General features: G+C 39.9%; 1 protein-coding gene across 1 annotated transcript in view; it reads left to right on the forward strand.

Annotated features, from left to right (window-relative positions):
• The window catches only part of Efhb (EF-hand domain family member B), a 53716-nt gene extending 40324 nt beyond the window's left edge, over nucleotides 1-13392 (forward strand). Inside the window, exons 11-13 of the mRNA XM_010612817.1 lie at nucleotides 1967-2179; nucleotides 3051-3232; nucleotides 13183-13392. Coding sequence (XP_010611119.1) covers nucleotides 1967-2179; nucleotides 3051-3232; nucleotides 13183-13356 — 569 coding nt within the window. The 3' untranslated portion in view covers nucleotides 13357-13392. The remainder of the gene's footprint in view (nucleotides 1-1966; nucleotides 2180-3050; nucleotides 3233-13182) is intronic.
• Nucleotides 13393-25891: the final 12499 nt, after the last annotated feature.

The following is a 25891-nucleotide window of genomic DNA, read 5'->3' on the forward strand; positions in this document are numbered from 1 at the left end:
TCGTCCCTCTGTGCAAGGCCTCGGTCTTTATCGATGATGTAAGCCCTTCATGTCGTCTGTAACAACCCTTCGATTCCTCTCACTCAGCAGCAGAATTTTATCTACCTGATGGCGCTTTTTATAGAAAACATCTCAACCCCGACTCTTTCAGAGATAAGGAGGGAGACCGGTTTCCCTCTTCTGGGAGTAACTCGCGGGGGACGCAGGAACCTCTTGACAAATGAGATAGTTCTTCAAATTGTTCTTGCTTTTTGGATCCCAACTTCAGCCGTTTTCAGTGGAGTTCATAAGGCTTTCATCTTCTAAGGAAGTAGGGTAGAAACTGCGTGTTATGGCCAGTAGGTACCGGAGGGGCCCAGGAATGTTTCACTATGATTTTCATTATCTAATTGTGCCTTACAGGTCTTTGGGAAGGAAGGGGATAAGTTCTCTAAAGCAGTGGTTTTCAGTTTCCTGAGGAACTGGTTTTCAGACTTTGCCCAGATTTCTGCTTTTTGTTGTGCAGTGGCTGGGGGAGTTTTAGAGGCTGTGGAACTCTGGATCTGAATGCTTTTATGACAAAAATTGTACATGCATTTTCTTTTAGAGAGGCATGTATTTTCTTTTCTTCTTTTTTTCCCCCCTCTTGGCTTTTTTTTTGTTTGTTTGTTTTTTTGAGACAGGTTTTCACTAGGTAGTTGAGACTCACCTAGAACTCACTACGTATTCCAGGATGGTCTCGAACTCACAGCGATCCTCCTGCCTCAGCCTCCTGGAGTGCTGGGATCACAGGCATTTCCCATCACTCCCTGCTCCCTCTTGGCTTTTTTGAGACAATGTCTTGCTATTGGTGTTCAGGCTGGTCTTGGATTCATTAGGTTGCCCAGGCTAGCATTGAACTCCTGATGATCCTCCTGTCTCAGCCTCCCAAGTGCCAGGATTACAGATAGGCGCCAGTAGTCTGGTTGAAGTTTCATTTTCTGATTTGCCACATTCCCTGCCTTTCTTTGATATTGGCAAGCTGCTTGCTTTTACAACCCTTGCTTGGACTTTCCTTAACTTTATGGTCTTTTTGGAGATTCAAATACCACAGTGCCCTCTAGTGGTGTCTGTGGAGTAGCAGGCTCTTTGAAAAGGATGCCGTAGGAATTTACTCTTAAATTTGAGAATTAACTCCTCAAAGCAAATTTGCAGAGAAGCCCCCCCGCCCCCCCCCGCCATTTGGTGTTGGGAGTTGAACCTAGGGCTTTGTGCATGATAATCACACCCCTCTGCACTGAGCCCCACCTTAGCCCTCGATTTTCTTTATATTGCAATTAGTAGGGTTGGTTATGTAATGGACTCCTGCGCTCACAGCTCTCATACCTCTCTGTGTGCTGAAAAACACGTTTCCCAGCCCCTAGGCAAGTGTATGGAACTTTCAACGCCGAATGTGTTTTCTTCTATCTTTCCCTGTGACACAGTCCTAGGAATAACTCTGTAGTTCAAGTTATGAGAATAACCTCTAATTAAAGAAAACAAAAAAGCCGCGTGTGGTGGCACAAGCCTGTGATCCCATTACTTGGGAGGCTGAGGCAGGAGGATTGCTGTGAGTTCGAGACCAGCCTGGGCTACATAGTGAGTACCAGGTCAGTCTCAACTACATAGTGGGACCCTGTCTCAAAAGATAAACAAACAAACAAACAAACAAAAGAAAAAAAAAAGAGGAAGGAAAAGAGTAGGTTCTGTGATAACTTTTGGTTTCTTTGATTTGAAAGCTTTATTCTAGGATAAAGTAAGTGGAATGGCAAGAGACAGTATGAGGCCTTTCTGGTTATCTGGTGCATGGCGTTGGCCTGCAGTGCTGTACTGGTGTCACTTGTGGCTTCGTCTTTGCTCAGCTTCCACTGGAAGAGAACACATACAAAGCTCAGCAGTTGCAGAGCAGCAGGTGCCACATAAGAACGTTGTCCTCCTGTGCTTTTCTTCTTTCCCATTTTTCTTGAAGGTAGACAACCAGATTGTGCAAGCCCTGAGGAGGCTAACGTGGAAGAGACTAAGCCTGCTCTGCTGATAAAGCCTGAAGATACTGTCTTAAAAGAACCAGGGAGCTCTGAAAAGACGCTCCGGACACTTCAGAGACCTGGTGATAAAGTGTTTGATTGCTACAAGACAAGCTCTTCTGAGATCAGTGCAGTTGTGGGAGCTGTTCCTTCTATCTGTAAGTGTCTCCTCTTATTTGTCAAGTTTTTTGTTTGTTTGTTTGTTTGTTTTTTTGAGACAGGGTCTCACTGTGTAATTCAGTGGACTAAGGAGATGATGAAAGATTTACATATTTTTGTCAACTGTATTTCTTTTCCCCCAGTACCAGGGATGGAACTCATGACCTTGCACTTGTGAGGCAGGCCATTGAGCTAAATCCCCAGTCCTGTCAACTGGATTTTATAGACATGTTACACATTCTAGTGTAATGAGATCTACCACTCCATTTGGAATAATGCTGTCAGGACAAATGTAATTTGAATATTCTGTGCATTATAAAGATTTCTAGTACATTAAAACAGGAATGGCCGGTCGTGGTGGTGCGAGGCAGGAGGATGGCTATGAGTTTGAGACCAGCCTGGGCTACATAGTGAATTCCAAGTCAGTCTCAACTACATACTGATACCCTGTCTCAAAAAAACAAAAAACAAAAAACAAAAAACCAGGAATGGGTGAAATTAATTTTGCTGGTGCATACATCCAATGCTTCATTCCAGCATTTCACCATTAAATATTTTGCAACCTTTTTTTTTTTTTGAGACAAGAGTCTCACTGTGTAGTTCAGGCAGGCTTTGAACTCACTATGTAGCCCAGGCTGGCCTTGAACTCATGGTGATCCTCCCACCTCAGCCTCCCAAGCACTGGGATTACAGGCGTGTGTCACCACGTCTGGCTTTGCATTCTTCCTTTTGTACCGGGACTGGATTTTGCTCTTAAAGCACATTGCAGTTGATACTAGCCACATTCTGAGTGTCAGTAACCACACGTGGCTAGTGGCTATTGTGTTCTACAGCTTAGTCTTACAATGTGTGTCTTCTCTCCTGACCAAGGTTACCCCATCCATGGTGTTCCAACCATTCGATCTGATATTCCTGCCCCTCGAGTTCGTCGCATCAGTGATAGAACTAATTATGGTGAAGAAGGCAATGCTTATTCTTTACTGCATCCAACCATCTTTGCCCAGAAAGGAGTGTTTGAAAGAGACTTCTTCAAGACCAGATCAAAAGAAGAGGTACAGCAACAAAGATGGAAATGCTGACATATCCATTATTATTTTAGACTTTAAAAGATTATAGCTTTTATAGTATAAAAGTCTCAGGATCCCGCAAAATAGGAGTAACGATGAGTAATGTTCAGTTTGCTTGTGACATTCTAGTACAAGTCATTGTTTGGAACAATTATCGAATAGGAATTTATTTGGAGAAAGATCTGTCTCCCCGCTTCCTATTACCCTGTCCTTCATTTTGCTCAAGGAAAGGGGATCAAGGGGGAGAAGGAGGAAAGGGATAAGGGATGAAAACAGAAATTGGGGTGTTTTATGTACATGTACCAACTCCTCACTAGGAATAGACATTGTGTCCTGCAAACGTTTCTAAAAAACAAAACAAGACAGACAAAAGCAAGGGGATCAAGAGATGGGAGGACAGGGGAAGGAGGGAAGGAAGGAGATGAAAAAAGGAATTCACATGTGCGATGTGTAAGTACCAACTCCACACAAGGAAGGTGAACAGTCTATATTATTACCTTTAGATATCATATAGTATGTGACAGGAAGCACATCATTCATGTTGTGTATTCATGATAGACCATGTATTAAAAAGAAGAGTATTTTCTAAAGCAGTCAGTGCTGTTCTTAATTGGGAAAAGGGAAAAGGACCAGCCCCATCCTTGCACAAGAATCCCGATGGCCTAGGGGCCTCTAAAATCACAGAGTAGGCACAAGGAGGGCCACTGTACCGTCCTCTCTCTCCAGTCCTGTCCTATGTCTCAGATTACCCGAACTGTTGCCGCAGCATGTCAGGCCATGCATATTCTCTCTCTCTCTCTCTCTCTCTCTCTCTCTCTCTCTCTCTGTCTGTCTCTCCAGTACTCAGGGTTAAACCCAGGGTTTTTCGTGTACTAGGCAAGTGCTCCTGCCGTGGAGCTACATCCTCAGCCTTTTTGTATTTTAAACTTTGGAACGGGGTCTTGCTACCTCAGGGTGTACCCTGGCTGATCCTGGACTCGGGAGCCTCTAGAAGGCTGGGATCGGAGGCGAGGGCCCCAAGCCTGGCTAAGTCCGGATTCATTTCCACTATTCCTTGCCATCCAGGTTGGAGAGAGAGGAAGAGGAACTCAGAGGAGGAGGCCAGGGGACTGACACCACCTGGGTCAGAGGAGAGACGCTCCCAGGCTGTTTTCACTTCCCTCCGTCACTCTGAAAAGCTTGTGAAATGAGCTTTGAAACCAAGCAAACACACACACACACACACACACACACACACACACACACACATCCAAACCAAAAAACAAACAACTACAAAACCCCCACAAAAGTCTCCTGCTTGTTTCATACTGCCTAGAAATTCTGACTAGGAAGTCATCCTTCTCACAACTAGACCAAAAGGACTGGAGAGCTGACAGTAGGTGGAGAGTGCATAGGTTTCCCTGAGGGTTAGCTTTGGCTGCAGCCTGAGCAGTGAGTGCCTCCCGAGGGGCTGGACATCAGTGGGGCCCCTGCCGTGCACAGGCAGGACAGTGGTGGGTAAGTGCAGGTGGGTGTGGGGTGTTTCTACGGCAGTTTTTACTGTATCGCTGCAGTCGCTGGCAGCTCTGCTCTTGAGACTTTTAGCATTTGATTATACTGCTACTTGTCCACAAAGGCACATCATTTTGAGGGCACTTTACATATTTATTTATTTAAATTAGTTGTTTATTATTACTGCATATTTGTAATACAGAAGAGTGATATTTATTTTGGGGAATTGGTATATAACTTCTTTCTTTTCTCTCTCTCTCTCTCTCTTTCTCTCTCTCTCTCTCTGTCTCTCTGTTTTTGTAGCAGGAATTCAACCAATGGCCTTCTCACTGAGCTAGGTCCCCAGTCCCCTTTTTTAATATTTATGAGTGAAATAGGCTCTCATTAAGTTGCCCAAGCTGGGCTCAAACTTGCAGTCTTCCTGCCTCAGCCTCCCAGAGTGCTGGGATTACAGGTGTGCACCATCACATCTGGGCACATAACATAGCGTGATCATTTTCAATCCTTTTACTCCAGTTTTTATTTTTTTATTGTTGGCCTTCTGTTTAATAGACATAATTTGCAACTATTCCCTTTCTTTGGCTTTCTTCCTTTTTTTTAAAGCTTCCTTTCAGGAAGTGATTTAAAAATTTTATTATTATTATTATTTGGTACCAGGGATTGAACTCAGGCCCTTGTGCTTGCACAGCAGGTGGTGGAACAGCTGAGCCAAATCCCTGGCTCTTTGGGTTTTTTTATTCAGTTTTTCTCATTTTCCTCTTTTTGTCTGTATTCACAATAAGTGTATTTCTTTTTTAAAATTTAATTTATTTTTATTTTATTTGTTTAAAAAGTTTTCTTGGTGTATTTAGATGTACATACTGATGACATTCATCATAGGGAATTTATACCTCTAAGGATATCTCTTGCTTCTTTTTCCCCCCATGCTCCTCCTCTCCCTCGACGCCTTCTTTCCCTTTTTATTTACAAAAGCTTTATTTCCATTTTTTCCTTTTCTTCCTTTCCCCTTCTGCCCTCCCTGTTCCCCTTCTCAATTGAACATTTTCTTCCTATTTCCCACATCCATTATACACTTTGGTCCTTATTTACACTTTTGGTTTCTCACACCAGAGAAACAATTTGCTATTTAACCATGTGTCTCATTTATTTCACTTAAGAGTATGGTCTCAAGCTGCATGCATTTAACTATAAATGACTCAAGCTTATCCTTTTTTATGGCAGCACAGTGCTCCATTTTATTAAAAAAAATCTTAATCCATTTGTTAGTTGATGCACATTTGTGCTGTTTCCAAGTTTTAGCTATTACAAACTCTGCTGCTATAAACATGGGTGCACATATATCACTGTGGTATGATGCTTTTAATTCTTTCGGGAACGTACCCAGAAGGGGAGTAGCTGGGTTAAAGGGCTCCTGTAATTTTAATTTTTTTGAGAACTCTCCACACTGATTTCTGCAGTGGTTGCACCAGCCTGCACCCCCACCAACAATGGAGAAGGATTAATTTTTCCCCACAGCCCTGCCAGCATTTGTTATTGGTTAATTTTCTTTTTTGTTTGTTTGTTTTTTTGGTACTGGGGATCAAACTCAGGCCCTTGTGCTTTTGAGGCAGGCAGCAGAACCACTGAGCCAAATCCCGGCCCCTTAATTTCTTTCTTTCTTTCTTTCTTTTTTTGTTTTTTTGAGACAGGGTCTCACTATGTAGTTGAGACTGACCTGGAATTCACTATGTAGCCCAGGCTGGTCTGGAACTCACAGCGATCCTCCTGCCTCAGCCTCCTGAGTGCTGGGATTACAGGCATGCGCCACCACGCTTGGCTTAATTTCTTGATAGTGAACATTTTTTTCAGGAGCAAGATGGGATCTCAGCATTGTTTTAATTTGCATCTCTCAAATGACCAGTAAATATTTCATATATTTATTTGCTGTTCGTACTTTATCTGGGAAGTGTCTGTTCATTTCAGATGCCCATTTTTGGATTGGGTCTTTAAAGTTGGGGGGGATCTGACTTTTTTGAATTCTTTATAAATTCTAGGTATTAGTCCTTTGTGTGTGTGTGTGTGTGTGTGTGTGTGTGTGTGTGTGTGTGTGTGTGTGTGTGTTTGTGTTTTGGTACCAGGATCAAACTCAGGACCTTGTGCCTGTGAGATAGGCACAGTACCACTGAACTAAATCCTGGCCCTAGATATTAGTTCTTTGAGGAACGGCTGCCAACAATTTTCTCCCATACTGTGGGTTGTCTCTTCACTGTGTTGATGGTTTCTTTCACTGTGTACAAGCTTTTTATTGTTAATTGTTTTCCCTAGGGTCATCTTCATTTGCCCTCCACCCTCTCCATATGCCCAGCGCTCTGTTTCCCACCTGCCCCAAGGTGCCCTCACCTATTTCTCCTGTAAAAGCTTTTTAATAAGAAGAGATCCCAGTTGTTGATTCTTTGGGATAGTTCCTGTGTGACTGAGGTTTTGTTTATAAAGTCTTTGCCTATGCCAGTGTCTTCAAAAGGTCCACCTGTTCTATCTTCTGGCAGGTTTAGTGTTTCTGTTTTAATATTTAGATCTTTGATCCATTTTGATTTGAGTTTAGTGCATGGTGAAAGATATGGGTCTAGTTTTAATCTTTGGCATGTGGAAAGCCAGTTTTTTTCCAGCACCATTTACTAAAGAGGCTATCTTTCTTCCAATGAGGGTGTGGGGCTCCTTTGTCAGAGATAAAACGTGAGTGTGTTTGGGGTTTGTGGTGGATTAACTAATGGCCAACTTGGAACACCAAGCTGAACTGAACCAGTGTAGTTTGGGTGTAGAAGATGCACCTGAAGATTGTTGCCAAGGGCATAAAAAGAGAACTGGAGGGGAAGATGGTTGGCTGTTGACTTTCTTGGGGAAGCTTGCTGTGGGTGATTTTCCTGACGCGGACTTGGCTGTTCTCTCATTGTAGGAGGAGCTGGGGTCCTTGCTGTTGCTGGGAATGGCTGCTGTTCTTGTCAGGGGAGCTCTGATCTTTGCCGTGAACCCCAGTATAGGTCCCTCAGCCTGGTGGCACCAATCCTTCATCTCATCAGTGCAGGCTTTCCAGCTTCTACTAGTGGCCTTTGGGCCTTCCTGGTACAGATCCTATGGACAAACAGGAGACATTATGTGGGCTCTAGGCCTTTGGCTGGACCGATGGAGGACATAGCCTTGGATCCTAGGCCTTCAGCTGGATTTGTGTGGGACATTGCTGTGGGACCCAGGCCCTTTGCTGGATTCTTTGGGTCTCTGGTGTGTGGAAAGATCTCTTGCACTCCTCTGCATTTGACTTTATGGGTGAGTATTGTAAAATAATCCTATAACTTATATATCCTGTAGTTAATCTATTCCCTTGCAAACCCTGACCACAACAGGGTTGTTTCTGCATTTTCTAATCAGTTCCATTGATCCTTGGGTCTGTTTTTTTTTTTTTTTTTTTTTTTTTTTTTTTTGCCAACACCATGTTGTTTTTATCACAGTAGCTGCTTTGTAGTATAATTTAAAACCAGAGATTGTGATGCCCCCTTCTTTGTCATTGTTGCCTAGAATTTCATCTGCTATTCTAGAACTCTTCTGGTTCCAAATAAATTTTAGGATTATTTTCTCTAATTCTGTGAGTTATGCTATTGGTATTTTGATCAGGATTGCATTAAACCTCTAAGAATTTTGGAGATATGGCCATTTTCACACTGTGGGTTCTTCCTACCCAAGAACAAGAAATATCTTTCTATTTTCTGATATATTTTTAAAATTTCCTTTTCCAGAGTATTATAGTTTTCAATGTAGAATTCTTTTACTTCCTTCATTAAGTTGATTCCTAGGTTTTCTTTCTTTTTTTTGATGTTATCGTGAAAGGTATTGTTTCCCTAATTTCTCCCTCAGGAGTTTGTTATTTATGTACAGAAATGCTGTTGATTTTTGAATGTTGACATCATATCCAGCTGTGCCACTGAATTTAGTTATTAATCTAGAAGTCTTTCAGTAGAGTTTTTGGGGTCTTCTATGTAGAGTGTCATGTCATTGACAAATAATGATAATTTAACTTCTTCCTTTCCTACCCTCATTCCTTTAATTTCTTTGTCTTATCTAATTTCTCTGGCTAATGTTTCCAGAACTATATTGAATAAGAGTGGTGATAGTGAACATTCTTGTCCCAGATTTTAGAGTGAAAATTTTCAGTTTTAGTCCATTTAGTATGATGTTGGCTGTTGCTTTGTCATAGATGGCTTTTAACAGATTGAACTAAGGACCATCTCTTCTAATTTTCTGTAGGGTTTAAAAAATAATTTATTTATAGAAACTGTCTAATGTTTTCTTTCTTTTAAGGGACTTTTTTCCCACTTTTTTTTTTTTTTTTTTTTTGGTATGGGGAATTGAACCCAGGTGGGCTTTGTGCCATGAGTTACATCCCGCCCCGAGTTACTTCTTTAATTTCATCTGTGACCCATTGGTTGTTATTTATTTACTTATTTAGTTTTTTGTGGTACTGGGAATCAAATTTGGGCCCTTGTGCTTGCAAGGCAGGCAGAGGAACCACTGAACCAAATCCCTGGCCCCTCTCCATCAATTTTGAGTTTTGTGGGGTATATCTTAGAGGTTGTTTCCTTGTAGGGCTTGAAATAATCCAATCCGAGCACTCCTTAACTTATGTGTTTATGTGGAGAAGTCTGCTGTTAGTCTGATGGATTTTCCTTTAAAAGTGATTTGTTTCTTTTCTCTAACAGCTTTTAATATTCTATTCTTGTGTTCAATTTCTGGAATTTTGATTATAATATGCCTATGTGTCGTTTTTCTTTTTAAACATGGCTAATTGGAGTTCTCTTGAACAGTTTTTTTAAAAAAACGTCATTTGCACTGTCTCCTGCTTTTTGACTGACTGCCATTCATCTTATGTTCTTTTTTTTTTTTCACCTTTAATTGAGTTTATTGGTACATTTTAGGGATACAGTACAGTTACATTCATTGTTGGGATCTTGTACCTCTACATGACAAGTCTTGATTCTCATTTTTTCCCCTTACCCCTGCCCTCCCTTCACCCCCTCCTCCCCTCCCCATCTACAAACACTTTATTTTCATCTTTTCATAATCTCACATTTTTTTCTTTTCCCTTATTACCCTTCCCCTACCCATCCCACCTTCCCTACACCTTGAGCTCCTTTCTTCCCATTTCTAAAGGTCAGTAATCTTATTAGGATCTTCTGTATTATTGCAGATTATTCACACCAGTGAAACTATTTGGTATTTACACATGTGTGACTTATTTATTTCACTTAGGAGTATATCTTCAATATTATGTTATTCTTTTTTCATCATCTAGCAGCTATTGGATTGATTTTTCATGGTCTTCCTATTTTCTTTTTCCTTGGCTCATTCTGCTTTGTTATACTTTCAGTGGAATTTTTAATCTCCTAGATATCTGTTTGAATCGGTGCCATGTATTCCATTTCTTTCCTTTGTTGGGTGTTCATGGTTTCCATCATTTTCTTAAACTCCTCTATTTTTAAAAAATCTGTTTCTGCTCTACAGTCACTGACCATGTCTTTCATTATAAGTAACTATCTCTGTAGTTAGTTGATAACATTATTTTTTCAGTGCCTTATTCATCTGCTTTGTTACTTATGCTGTTACCACTTTAGAGAGTCCAGGTGTGTGGCTTTCAAATTGTTCCACCTCATTGTCCCCTGGGTTTGCTTTTGGCAAGCTAGAATTCTGGGGTTTCATCTTGCTTATGTATCTTTTCATTTTGCATTTTTAAAAAGTTTAATTCGTGGGTTGATGCTTGTAAATTGCTTATGGCAGGTAGCTTTATTGCTAATGCTGAGAACCCTTAGAAAATGACTGCTTTTCAGAGATATCTTCCGGGTATAGCTGGCTTTTGGGTTTTGAGTCTGTTGCAAGAGCCTTCCTCTTTAATTTATTGAGGATGAGAAGTTGCTGCATGTTTGGCCTAGCCTCTGGTTCTATGGCACTGGCCTATTGTTTTTGATGGTTAGATAATCTCGGTCTTGGCATACCAGGAGGGACAACTATGTCAGGACAACAATTAGAACAATTATATCATCTTAGCTGAAATAGTATAATCAGCAACAACAATAGCATCAAACACAGCCTAGAAAATGACAAACTGTGGTTAATTTGCACCCTTTAACTATATGAATTGTATTTGTGGTTATATAACACAATCTAAAACAAACCAGAAAATTTTATACAGTACATATGTCCTCCATATTGTGATTTTACCCTCAGGGGAGAAAATTTAAAAGAGGTTAGGGGGGAAAATAGAGAAATAGATGAAGAAGCAGAGCTTAGAAGCAAGGCTGGAGGACAAAGGAAATTGTGCAAACTTTGAGAAACTAGAGGAGAAGATAGGGAAAGAGAGAAGAAGAAATAAAAACAAAAACAGAACAGAACAACAACAGAAAACTGGAAACAATGTTTACATTCATATGAATAGAAGAACAAATGATCAAGAGAGAAAAAGAAGAAGAAAAGAAAAAAGAATGTCCACTTCAGGATGTATCTCTGCTGTCCCTGATAGACAGAGTGGGCAGACAGAGCCCAGATCCATATTGATTAATCACAGCAAGTGAGTCATGGATTTATGGCAGGGTAGTGGATAATCCCAGAAAGCCTGAACCTTTAGTTTCAATGTTCAGGTTGGTTTCTGGCTGTGAGGCTGGAGCCTGATTTGTTCAGCTTGCAACAGTCCATGTGCCTCCTGTCTTCTTGAACTTGGCTCCTTGGCCTCTTCTGACTTGAACTTGGTTCTGCCTCATCCTGACAATGAGAGCAACTAGATGGAGCCAGCTTGCAGCTGCTGTGCATTCTCAGCTCAATTGGCCTCTTTTCAAGATGGCTACTGGCCAATCACCCTCTCTTGGGGGACCTGTGAACTCAAATAAGTCACCAGCCACTGCACTCCACTGCATCCCCTGCTCTGTTACACTGGTGTGTTTCTCTATGGAGGACTCATGGGTAGCCAGTAGCTACTGTGTGTCTATAGGTTCAAGACAACCTTCCCACACAGTGAGTCAGGGTTCAGGTGAAAGTGATGCGTGCCATCTCCTTCTTCTGCTCTCTTTTTGTTCTCCCCATGGGCTTCAGTTCTTACTTCAGATCCTTGCTGGGTCCCAAGGACCCATTTCTCTTCTCTTCTTTGCAGTGCCACATTACAGCACATGGACACCAAATCTTAGAAAGGCTGTTCACCACTCCACTGTCTTCCTGGAAGTTTCAAATTTAGTTCCTTTTAAAATTTTATTTTCATATTTTTTATTCCCTCTTCCCATTCATTCATTTTTCTCTTTTTTCTTTCTTTTTTACTGTCCTAGGAATTTACTTTAGGGCCTTCACAATGACCCATATCCCTAACCCTACTACCACCCCCATCTCCCTTTCTAAATTTCAGAATTTATTTTTGAATTTTTAATTTTTTTTCAGTACTGGGAATGAATTCATGACCTTGTGCTTGTGAGGCAGGCAGCAGAACTACTGAGCTAAATCCCCTGGCTCTATCTCTTTTAATAGTTATCACTGCAGAGAGGTTATCAGTCACCAATGTGCTGGTTTTCAGTGTGTTGAGCTTCTAGTATGCTCAGTTGATTACATGTGCATTATCTCTCTGGTACTTGCCCAATTGTGACTGTGATTGAAGTTCACAGCAGGCCAGTTAGATGTCTTTTATAAATATACCTGTTTTAGGGTGGATGAGATGATGCACACCTGTAATCCCAACACTCTAGATGGCTGAGGCAGTAGGATCTCAAGTTTGAGCCCAGATTAGGCAATTTAGTGATGTAGCAAGATCTTATTTCAAAATAAAAAATAAAAAAGGGCTAGGTATGTAGCTCTGTGCGAAAGCCCTGGGTTCATATTCTCTCTCTCACCACCCCTCCCCATACGCGTGCGCACACACACACACACACACACACACACACTATATTATATATGTATAATATATCACTACACATTACATATTATAACACATTATACTATATATTATATAATATTTTATATATATGTATGTTTAAATTTAAAGCAGAGAAAATAAATATCCAAGGGACTTACTGGGGATATGCAAAATCATAATGACAATAAATAACTCAGGTCAAAGTCATCTAGTATATCATCTATCTTTACACTTTTTACTTGAATTTTGCTGCTTTTCTATCAAAGAATCAGAAACATTTAGAATTGAAAGTAATTGTGTATATTGGTTAGTACAGCTGAATATCCTATATTCATAATAAAAAATGATTCCTGAGATACAAGTAAAATGATCTTTTCTTATTTTATATACATAGTTTATACAAATGCCTACTACACATATATGCACACACACACACTTGTGGTATAAATACCCATAACCTTAGATGTTGTAAAGATTTTAAAATATATTTTTAAAAACATGCATATTTTAGTTCTTAAATGCTTTGTTCTAGATTGCAGAGATTCTACGTAACATTGGTGTCAAGCTTTCGGAAGAAGAATTTGAAAATGTATGGAATCTTGCATCGAAAAAACATCACAGAGGAGAAGTTTGTGTTGAGAGCATTAGAAATGTTCTAGATGAGCTACAGCATGCAGACCAGATCAAGTGTAAAAAATCCAGATGATATTTTTGCAATTCATGAATTTAAATAAAAGAATTATTAAATATGTGTACAACTAAGGTGTTTGCACATTCTGATTTTTGGATATGTTAAAATTCAGCAGTCACTCTGATAGGACTCATACACCTGTTACACCTATATGTTGCTCCTAAATTAGATCTTGGATTGCAATATTTAAAAAATTGTTTTCTATAAGCCACCCAAGAACTTGACAAATGAAGAGTTATCCTTCAACTTTCACAAAGGCAGAGTTCAGGGTGATATCAGTTATATAGTGCTTAGGAAGCTGAAGAATTCCATATGTTTTAGTTGGTTGTCAGAAGTTCAGTCTGGTTTGTGATTTTGAGTTCATAAAATTTTGTCTTTACCATTTCATTATTAGGCTTCATTATGAAAAGACTTAAACTTAGCAGGTTTTTTTTTTAGTCTTTATTAGCATTTATTAGGATCTGAGGAAAACAAATTCAGTCACAAGGAGCAGAATTTAATTCGCAAAAACTAGACTTCCAACAATTACAAAATGACCATTAATTCTTTTTTATTTGGCACTGGGGATCGAACTTGGATCCTTGTGCTTGTGAGGCAGGTGGCAGCACCACTGAGCTAAACCCCTGGCCTGGCCTAATTCTTAATGTCTTTCTAATACCAGGAAATATGCTGTCATTGATATATCTGAAGAATAGAGCTGACCTATCATCACATGGCTGTGGAGGGTTATTAGAACAAATTGTGCTCAACCATTCCTTCCTTCATGCTTTGGTTCTTTGATATACGAATATGATGCTGAGGCCAGGATGGGGAGCAGTGCTATTACTGTAATACCAGGAGAGTATATTTCCCTGTATGGGTCAAATCCACAACGGAAGTTTTTTTTTAAAAGACACTCTATCCTTGACTTCTGCACCTTCACTTTTCTACACTTAACCTATTAGACTAGTTCTATTTTCGGCTTTCTTTTTTATTATTAGTAGTGACTCTTTTTTTTTTTTGAGGCAAGGTCTCGCTATGTGGCTCAGGCTGGCTTTGAACTCACCGTGTAGCCCAGGTTGGCCTTGACCTTTTGGCAATCCTGCTGCCTCAGCCTCTCACATGCTAGAATTACAAGTGTGCACCACCACACCCACCTTGATATTTCTCTCTCTCTCTGTATGTATGTATGTATGTATGTATATATGTGTGTATATATATATATATATATATATATATATTTTTTTTTTTTTTTTTTCGTGTTTGTCTACCATTACTGGCGATTGAACTCAGGACCTTGGGCTTGAGAGGCAGTTGCGGTGACACTGAGCTAAATTCCAGAAAGACACAAAAGGGATATGTACGGAAAAGGAAGAAGTCAAATTATCATTATTTGCAAATGATATGATGCTTTACACAGAAGACCTAAAAAAATTCCACCCAAAGACTCCTAGAATCAATAACCAAATTCAGTAGCATAGCAGGATATGAAGTTAACACACAAAACTCAATCTGCATATCAGTAATAAACTCACTGAGAAAGAAATTAGGGAAATACCTTTCACAATAGCATCAAGAAACATTAAATGCCTAGGAATTAACCTAATTAAGGAAATGAAAGCCCTCTACAACAAAAACTATGGTACTCTGGAAAGGGGGATTGAAGAGAACATCAGAAAATGAAAGATAGGGCTGGGGATTTAGCTCAGTGGCACCATGCCTGACTTGCAAGCACAAGGCCCTGAGTTTGATCCCCAGTACCGAAAAAAAAAAAAAGGAAAGATATCTACTGTTCCTGGATGTAGTCAAAATGGCCATACTTCCAAAACTGATATACAGATTTAACACAATCCTAATCAAAATACCAAAAGCATTCATCACAAAACTAGAGAAAACAACCCTAAAATTCATGTGGAACCAGATGAGAACTGCAATAGCAAAAACAATCCTGGGTAAGAAGAGCAAATCAGGAGGAGTCACAATTCCAGACTTCAAGTTATACTACAAAACTACCGTGATAAACACCAGCATGACACTGGCAAACAAACCAACTGATATGTGGATCACTGGAACAGAATAGAGGATACAGATTCCAAGCACAGAGGCTGGGGATTTGGCTCAGTGGTTCCTCTGCCTGCCTTGCAAGCTCAAGGACCCAAGTTCAATCCCTGGTACCAAGGGGGGGAAAAAAAGAAAAAAGTTCCAAGTACATTTAGCTATCTGATCTTTGACAAAGTAGCCAAAAACTTACACTGGAGGAAAGATAACCTCTTTAACAAATAGTGGTTGGTAAAACTGGCTAACTACATGTCAGATATTGAACTAGACCCAAATCTCTCACCATGCACTAAACTAAAATAAAAATGGACCAAAGATCTAAATATTAAGACAGAAACACTTAATCTGCTTAAAGATAAAGTAGATAAAACTCTTGAAGACATAGGTTAGGCAAGGACTTTCTGAGCAGAAGGCCAGCTGCACAAGAGAGGACACAGAATCGACAATGGGATCACATCAATTTAAAAAGCTTTGCACAGCAAAGGAAATAACCAACACAATCGCAACTTACATAACAGGAAAACATCTTCCAGATGTTGCTTGGACAGAGGACTAATACCTAGAATATACAAAGAACTAAAAAAATTAGACCTCCCCATAGGCAAAAGACCCAATCAAAAAATGGGCCACTGAAATGAGCAGACGCTTCTTAAAAGAAATACAAATGGCCAATAAATATGTGAAAAAATGTTCAACATCTCTGGTTATCAGAGAATGCAAATTAAGACTGCATTGAGATTTCATCTTTAGGAAAAGCAGCTACCATGAAGAAGTCAGGTAAAAAATGCTGAGGAGGCTGTGGGAGGAAAAGGAAGCCTTCTACATTGTTAGTGGGAATGTAAACTAGTACAACTGCTGTGGAAGTCAGTATGGAGTCTTCAAAAAACTAAAAATAGAAAGTCCACTTGACCCAACTACTTTCCTCCCTACATATCTTCCCCAGAGAGTTAAAGACATGATATTACAGTGCATATTTAGAGCAGCAAAATTCACAGCTGAATCTGGGACTTAGGTTTTTTTTTGTTTTTTTTTGCACTGGGGATCAAACTCCAGACCTTGTGCTTGTGAAGCAAGCAGCAGAACCACTGAGCTAAATCCCCGGCCCTGGGACTTAGTTTAAACCTCCACAAACTGAAGAATAGATAAAGAAAATGTGATATACACAACAAAGTACTACTCTGCCATAACGAAGGATAAATTTGAGTCATTTACAGGTATGTGGATGCACCTTGAAACCATAATATTGTGTGAAATAAATCAGACACCCAAGCTTAAATATGGCATAGTTTCTCTTATATGAGAAACCCATAATATAAATAAAGAGAAAAATGAAAGATACAAAATAGAAAAGAAAAAAAAAATGGAGGGAGGTGATAGGGGTATGGGAGGGAGGGTAGGGAAAAAAATGCAGCCAGAGGGAATGGAAAGGAAAGGGAAGGTAAAAGAATCAAGCTGTGTTTTGTACATGTACTGGCTTTTCAGAATGAATGTAGTGATTCTGTACTGCACACATGTACTAATACAAATTAAAAAGGGAACAGTGACCAACATTAATTTAATAATCCCAAGTAAGCAAACCATAGAACACGACATAGTACTGTAATAGTAAGTGTTTGAGCAATTTTGTGGGGGAAAAAAAGCCAAAAAACAAAAACAAAAACAAAAAACAAAAGAGAGAGAGAGAAATTAATGCCCAAGTCTTTCTTTTGGGGGGGTGGTTTTGAGACAGGGTGTTGCTATGTAGTTCAGACTGGCCTTGAATTCGCAACGTAGCCTAGACTGGCCTTGAACTTGTGGCGATCCTCCTGCCTCAGCTTCTCTAAGTGCTGGGATCACAGACGTGCAGCACTATGCCTGGCTAGAGTGGGATTTACACCCTCAGTGATGATTATGAGTTCTCCCCAATGTGCTATCAGCTGAGGTCACTGCCATCTCTAGGTGTGCCTTGTGTTTTTACTGAAAGTTACACTTAAGCTGCAGCAGGCAGTACTGAGTTCTCTGTCTATTATAAACCACCTGGCTTGGGTTTGCTGCCAGATGTCTGGATGACAATTTCATTAAGGCCTCTTGGGCCTTTATAAAAGTTGTCTGTCTTAATGTCTGATCAGATGGAAACTTTCTAGTTTACCTTTCGTTGGGCCAGCATCTCTGCTGCTTGCTTGATGTCATTTGCCTGTGCTACCTGTCACCGAAGGAACATTTGAACCCAACGAGTGAACTGTAGTCATCTTTGATGGAGGCTCGGCAAAAAGCCAAGAGCTTGATTGGGAAACCAGCCTCATTCCACCTGATAAACTCCTGAAAGGAAATGGTTATATGTGGCCGTGCATGGTATTTAGGGTACGGTGAGGAACACGATGCTAGGAATTTTCTTTTTACACAGAGTAATATGAATATCTCATGATTTGCATCGCTTGCCTTTGGCTGTATCAATAAAGCATTACAATAGAAGAATTATAACTTTAATCAGCTTCATGCCTTTGATGTTTCTAATTCATTATTTAGATTTTTCTACTACTGTATTTGCTAAAATGCCAACCCCATCCCAAATTGTGTTGCATCAGGCACATAGGGCTGATTTCTTGATTTTGACAGCAGCGAATCAGAATCCCTAGCACCACAGCCTCTCCCCTTCCTGCTTTACTTACTCTGCCTGTGAAGCCTTATGATACTTAGTAGTTTTGCCAATCAGACCCCTCCAGAGGTGCAAACTGGGAACACTGGATCCGAATAACAAATCTGTCCTTCACTGGGAGTTAGGACCTTACAGAAAAAAAACACCCAATCGTATAAATCTGTGGCTTTTGAATTCATTAAAGGGAGATATCTATAGCTACTTTATCAATTTGTAAATTTGTTTTGATGGTTATAGAGATGGAAAATCCGTAAGCACCTGGCGCAGTTTTAGGTCAGTAAATATTAATCAGAGGCCTCTGTTGGGAGTTAGCTGATCCCGGCCACTGTAGCACAGGTAGCATTGTGTTCACCGTCTATTAATGTAACCATTGTATTGACTTCTTGGTTCTCCTTTCGTCACTATGACTCTCATTTTATCGACTGGACTCCATTCTCATTGGTTTACTGTGCTAGGTAATTCAGAAATATCTATTGTAGCATGTCTGTTATTTATCTGTGTGTGTGTGTGTGTGTGTGTGTGTGTGTGTGTGTGTGTATTTCAGAATACCTATATGTAGTCTGGGCTGGCTTCAAACTCATGATCTTCCTGCTTCAGCCTCCTAAATGCTGGGATTACAGGTGTGTACCACCATGCCTGGTTTCTATTACTTGTTCTATGCTTTAAACACAGCTCTTCATTTTATTTATTTCAAAATACATATATACAGTCTGCTGGAATTTTTATTTTTATTTCATTGAATTTAAAGATCAATTATAGGAAGCTAAATTTTTGTTTTGTGAAGGTTTTTTTTGTTTTTTTTTTTTACCTGGGATCGAACTCGGGACCTTGTGCTTGTGAGGCAGGAGGCAGAAACACTGAGCTAAATCCCCAGCCTTGGAAAGTTTTGTTTGTTTGTTTGTTTTTTGAGACAGGGTCTCACTGTGTAGTTCAGGCTGGCCATGAAATCATGGTGGTCCTCCTGCCTCAGTCACTTGAGTGCTGGGATTACAGGTATGCACCACCATGCCCAGCTTTAAGAGTTCTTTATATATTCTGGATACAAGTCCTTTATCACATATTTATTTTGCAGATGTTTTCTTCTGTCCGGTCCTGTTACCACCCCTCCCCTTCCTTTCCCTTCTCTGGGTAGAACACAGGGGCCTTCTACCACTGACCTACATCCCTAGGTTTTTTCAGTGTTTTACTTCGAGTCAGGGTCTTGTTAAGTTGCTCAGTCTGGTATCAACATACAATTCTCCTGCCTCAGCCTACTAATAACTGGGATGACAGGTCCATGTCACTATTCCATGTTTGTTTTCATGTTTGATTTGATTTTATTTATTTTTAAAAAGCCTTTAAAATTGTGTCTCTCAAAGAATACAAGTTGTTGTTTCTTTCCCCCTGCAGTACTGGAGGTTGAAATCAGAGCCTTTGCAACTGAACTATATCCCCGGCTCCCGTTTTTTATTTTGAGATAGAGTCTTACTCTGTCACTAAGTGTCCCAAGATGGGCTCAAAATTGCAAACCTACTGCCTCTCATTGCCTGGAATTCCAGCACTCTGGGAGGCTGAGAGAGGAGAATAGAATTTTAAAATTTTGATGAAGCCCAATTTGTCAAAATTTTCATTTATGGCTTGTGCTTTTGGTGTCTTCTTTTTGAAAGGTTAGCGTAATTCACAATCTCAAAGATTTTTCTTTGGATTTTGAATCGTTTCAGCATTATTTTGAAAAACCTTATCCTTATGAGATAGTTCCCTTTACACCAAGGCCATACATAATTAATTTTTGTGTTGGGTTTATTGACAGTCCCTATTCTGTTTCACTGACTTGTATATTTATTCTTTCACTAACAGCACACTGTCTTGACTACTGCAGCTTTATAATAAGTCTTGGAATCAGTTAGTGTGAATCCTCTCACTTTGCTCATTATTCAGAATTCTCTCGACTGTTGTAGTTGCTTTGCTTTTCCCAATTTCAGAATTGATTTGTTGAGTTTTATAATCAGTTTGTTTGTATAAACAACGTGCTCGGATTTCAGTTGGGATGTGTCACATTTATAGACTGGTTGGGGGAACTGATACATTATCTCTTTTGGTATTAAGTTCAGCTCTGCCCTTAGAATCAAGCCACCAGTTCTGTGTTCCTGCTTTTTTCTTTAAAATCCAAACTATTTCAGTTTCTGGAAATCTGTAATCTGTCACCGCCTCTTCTTTATTGGCATTCTCTTTATAGTGCTTCACCTGGTCTTTTCTCCTTCTATTCCACTCAGTACAATCTTGCCATTGTTATCCCTAAAAAATTTCAGTACTTAGCCCATTCTGTAGTGCATAAAATGTACACTATTAGCTTAGCATTTTAGGGGCTGACAGTTTTTGTTTTGTTTTGTTTTTGGTACTGAGGATCAAACTCTGGTCCTTGTGCTTGTGAGGCAGGCAGCAGTACAACTGAGCTAAATCCCCAGCCCTTGACAAAGTTTTTGATTCTTTAGGAGCTATTTCCTTTGATCACATCTCGCCATTCCTTTTCTTTTGTCCTTTGCTTCTGCCAAAATGGAACCACATGGTGTTCCCGTGATTGCTTTGTACCATGCTCTCATATTGTTCATTCTTTCCTGGAAATCTCTCTCTCTCTCACCATGTATATTGTATATATTCCTTAAGGATCTAATTTTGCCATAATACTTTTAAATTTTTTTAAATTTATTTATATTTTGGTACTGGGGATTGAATTTGGGACCTTGTGCTTGCAAGGCAGGTGGTGGAACCACTGAACTAAATACCCAGCCCTTCCACAATACTTTTTAGTTGAAAATGTTAGATTTCCTTTGCCTTAAGATGGCTGCCACATAGAATAGCAGCCTCCATGTTAAAATATGGCTTCTCCCAACAAAGGACAGGCTTCTTCCTCCCATCATGCCCCTCTTCCCAATTCTAACCTAATACGTGCTACCTCCTAACAGCTAGTGATGTCACAGTTTCCTCCAATCTCTTAATACTACCTCACTCAACTCCACCCCAGTTTAGGCTGACCCCACCCTGCTCCTATAAGAGAAGCTCCCTGTGCTGCCATGTTGCTTTTCTCTCCTTTGTTCAAAGACACCCTGCAGATCCTTCCAATAAGAAAGGCTTGTTGTAGTCGTGATCTGGTCCTGGTTTTTTGCCTCTTTTACTTAACAGAAAATAGTCTGCCTTTCCCACAGATTTACTTAGATCTCTCCATACCTTCATAAGACAATGACCCCTTTGTCATTTGTGTGACAATTAGCTACATACTTGCCTCTTGTATTTTGTTTATAGCATAGTTTTCCTGAGGACGTAATCTAAATTTGAAAAATCTCTAGATTTCCATCATTTAGCATATAAAGGTCTCTCAATAAATCTTTAGGGAATTAATGGAGAAATATATGGACTAGATTAAACAAGGATAATAATATGCAATCAACCACAGAGTATCAGAAGAATAAATATTGGATCATATATGTCAAGTTTTGACTAAGCTATCTATCAATCTGCACAAAATTTAGATTTAAAAGCAAGCCCCAATGAAACTTTAATGGTGCTGCCAACTTTGGAAAAAGTCAACCCACTTTACTGTGTTGAGTTGGCATTGTACAGAAATGGACAGCCATATTGGTCTAGAAATGTTAATTTATTTTTATTTATTTATTTTTTTCCATGTGTACAGGGGTAACACATCATACTAAATATGTAAGGTCACGTCTACGTGGGTTTGATTATAGAAACTAATAAAGTATTCTCTAAATAATGAAAAAAAGAATAAGACTACAAGAGCAAGAAGCAATTTAAATATGTTCAGGGACCATTTTCATCTCCAGAATTAAGGATTATTTTAATGTTACATCATTGCCTTTTCTCTTTTACTTTCCTTTTTAGTTTTATTTTAGGATTCCCTATTTTTAATGTTCATACAGAGATTTCTTTAACTGAAATACCGAATAGTTTCTCTGGTGTGAAAAACTATAATAGTACACAGGATCCTAATGAGATAATTAACAATGTGAAATAGGAAGTAAAGGGCTAAAGGTGTAGGGAAAGTGGGAAGGGTGGGGGAAAGGTAATAAGGGAGAGGAAAAAAATCTGAGAAACTGAAAAAATGGAAATAAAGTGTTTGTAAATGGGGAGGGGAGGAGGGGGTGAAGGGAGGGCAGGGACAAGGGGAAAAAATGAGAATCAAGACCTATTATGTACAGGTACAGAATCCCAATGATGAATGTAACTGTATTGTATACCTAGATTGTACCAATAAACTCAATAAAAAGAAAAAAAAAAGGAAACAAAAAAAGCAAGCCGCAATTTTTCATGTGTGCATTAGGGATCCGTGATTGGTTCTGCATTCTTAATATTTTTGGGGTCACTCACTCATTCAACAGGAAGCACTTAGCCAAAGCAGTCACATTGAGAAGGATCAGCTTTTAGTGCCATTTGGGAGCCCCGACCTTTTTTTCAGCACCACCTCAGTTTTATTTTTTTGGTCCCAGGGATGGAACTCAGATCCTTGCACTTGGGAGGCAGGCAGCAGACCACTGAGCTAAGTCCCTGGCCCAGTACCACCCCATTTCTGAACTTCCTCCTTACCCATGTAATTTCCATGCTACGTCACTAGATCCATGTTCTTTATATGAACTCAGCTCCTTTGTCCCTCCTTTCCAACATCTTATTCAGCAAATAAAATGGCAGCCTTAGCTAAACCCATATCTCTGGCTATTCCAAATCCAACATCTAACATTTCATATGAAGAAAACGGACAAAAATCACAAAACCAAGCAATCAGTTCCTTTAAATTTATAACCACAAAGTCAAAGAGGAATGGCATTTGAGTGTATTTCCCCCATCAACTCACCATCTCATTCTCAGTGTTATTATTCTTTCTCATCTCCTTTCCAGCCTTCAACATGCCTTCTTGCCTCATCACGTCAGCTGGTGACCCTTTCCGTGTGTACACCCTGCCTTCTTCTCCTCTGATTCAGTGGGCAACTGGCCTGGCTAAACTTCTTTGTTTCTACCCGCCCTTTTCCCCTCTAAGAATTTTCTCCCCTGACATTTCCCCCCTCACCATGGATCCCAAATTGTCCTCAACTATACAATTCCTGCCAATATCAAATACACTGTAATATCTCCCATATTTGTAAAAGATTGCATGCCTGTAACCCCAGCACTCTGGGAGGCTGAGGCAGGAGGATCACAAGTTCTAGCCTATTCTGAGCAACTTAGTGACTTAGCAAGACCCTGTCTCAAAATTAAAAAAAAAAAAAAAAAAGGTATAGGGCTGGTGATGTAATTCATTGCAAAGGCTCCTGGCTTTAATCACCAGTACAGCAGAATTAAAGCAAAAACAAAACAAAAAAAAAAAAAAAAAAGGTATAGGGCTGGTGATGTAATTCATTGCAAAGGCTCCTGGCTTTAATCACCAGTACAGCAGAATTAAAGCAAAACCAAACCACACCAAAACGAAATTAGTAGGAGTTGATGATAGAATGCCTGCTAGTGAGATTCCAAAGATGATAGAGTTGCTGGTAATAACTTGTAGGGTGTGACAACAGCCCTGAGTATAAAGATAGAGAACAGTCATTGGGGATTTCAAGAAGTGGTAAATATGGCGGTATTTTTGTTTGATTTTTCGAGATAGGGTCCGCTATGTAGTTTAGACTGGACTTGAATTCATTGTGCAGCCTCAGGTTGGCCTTGAACTGGCATGCGCTGCCATCCCTGGATAGCTGGTGTTAGGTAGGTGTATCACTTACCTGGACGTGGAAAAAAGGCCACGCCCACACCCTCGCCCTGACAGGGGAAGGGGAGGGAGAGAGGAAGGAGAGGGAGAGGGAAACGTTTCTTTAAAATGTCGACAAAAGCCACACATGCTTCTAACTACGACATTGTAATCTTATCCATGGGCAGGTTTTCTTTTTTTCTTTTTTTTGGTGGTACCAGAGATCGAACTCAGGCCCTTGTGCTTGCAAGGCAGGCAGCAGAACCACTGAGTCAAATCGCAGGCCCTTTATATATATTTTTATCCCCTACTCATCCACCCATCCATATATGCATTTGTCTATCTATCCACCCATACATTTATGTGACTAATAACCATTGCTTAACTGTGCTTTAAGTATACTTTCAGAAGAATCCTGTTCTCTGCAGCAGCAAAAAGTGCTTTCCCATTTTGAACGGTAGGGGGCACCCTAGCATTTCTAAAGTTTCCCACGAACCTCGGCGGACTGCAGAATAGCTGCAGCCAGCTCAGTGTTACTTTCTGAAAAGAGGTTGCTAAACCGGAGGAGGAAGGAGACTATCTGTCTGGGCGAACCATGCAGTTTTCCCCCCTTACTATTCATTGGCAGGGATTAGGCTGGAAAAGAACATTTTAAATACAAAGATGGGAAGTTTGGATTATGAAGCGTCATCTCTCAGTCAAACAAGCAAAGCAGTATGAAATCCTCAGGTGTGACAAATACCCAAGTACTCTCGCCTCTGTCGTGTTTCTGTAGTGTTCAGCAATAGCCTTCTTAACAGTAAAACGTATCAAACCTACAAAACCTTTTAAAATCTACTATTTCCTAACCCAGGCAAATAATCGCTTTGTTCACACCATAGATAACAAATTGTGAAACTTGGAAATATTATTTGGGCCAGTATATGGCAACTTTATTTTATGTGGTAACTACTTATAAAAACTCACCATGGCTTTATGTGAAGAGCTAGACTAGTTAGAGGTTAACACCCCAATCATAAAGTAACAATGAGAATAGACTAGAAGGGGCATTTCTTTTATGGTGAAACATTTACAATAATAACCTTGTAAAAAATAATGATATCTATTTAAAGCTCATTTATTTCTCAGCTAAGTGGCAATTTCCCATCACTCAAAATGCTAATAAGTCCTCCTGAAACCCTGGGGATAATCCAATTCATGTGTGTTCATTAAAAAAACCTGGTTAAAATAAGCAGGTGATTCTGTTTTAATAATATCTGTCCTGCCAGCAATAAGACAGTCTCAGTTGCAAACAAATATATCAACAAACAGATTTTCTTTAAAGCACACAGGGTCTCATATCATTCCCAAATTAGACAATTAGTGTGATGCTATTGGAAGAGCTAATTAAAAAGTGCATTTAGACTCAGAAATGTTTCCTGAGAGTAATCTGGAGCTTACAGCTCTTATTCCACCTGTAATTACTCTGCGGGATTTCCCCCTCTATAGGAAGAGGTGAGCATGCTTCCACCTGGGCAGAGGGAAAGTGTTTTCTTTCTTTGTTGCAGTGAACTCGTGCACTTGTGTCAATACCGTGAGCCAATCAATGCACGTTTATCTTTTTAAAAAGCACTACTGAAAGTCAGAGGATGGTTAACTAGACATTTGAATTAAGTCTAAGAAGGCCATCTTTGTCTCAAGATCTAGCCTGACATTTGTTCCATTGAGAATATTCCCTTGATAAGAATCGTTGGTAGAAGGTAAGTGCATCAGTCTTGCAGTATATACATCTATCTTGAGGTTTACAAATAGAAGAAATTTTCTGGGAAGAGTGGGGGTGGGAGAAGACAGGTGATAAATAGGTATTTCATATTTGATGTCCTCCAAGCTAATGTTTCTCCAGTTTTCAGGTACATATAAATTACTTGTAGATCTTGTTAAAATGCAGATTCTGTTTCAGAGAGGGGCCCCAGAATCTGCGTTTCTGAAGACTCTGGCCATCTTACTTTGCTGCTCTTTGTTTGTTTGTTTTTGTGGTACTGGGGATCGAACTCAGGAGCTTGTGCTTGTGGTGCAGGTGCGGGGCCTCTGAGCTAAGTCCCTGTCCCCTGGCCATCTTACTTTGAGGGAGGAGGCTTTAAACTCTCTGGCACCTGTGTAACTTTGCTTTGTGCAGATCAGCTCAGAGT

Source organism: Fukomys damarensis, unplaced genomic scaffold, assembly GCF_012274545.1.
Source record: "Fukomys damarensis isolate Sample0158 unplaced genomic scaffold, DMR_v1.0_HiC HiC_scaffold_28, whole genome shotgun sequence".
In the NCBI taxonomy this organism is placed as follows: domain Eukaryota; kingdom Metazoa; phylum Chordata; class Mammalia; order Rodentia; family Bathyergidae; genus Fukomys; species Fukomys damarensis.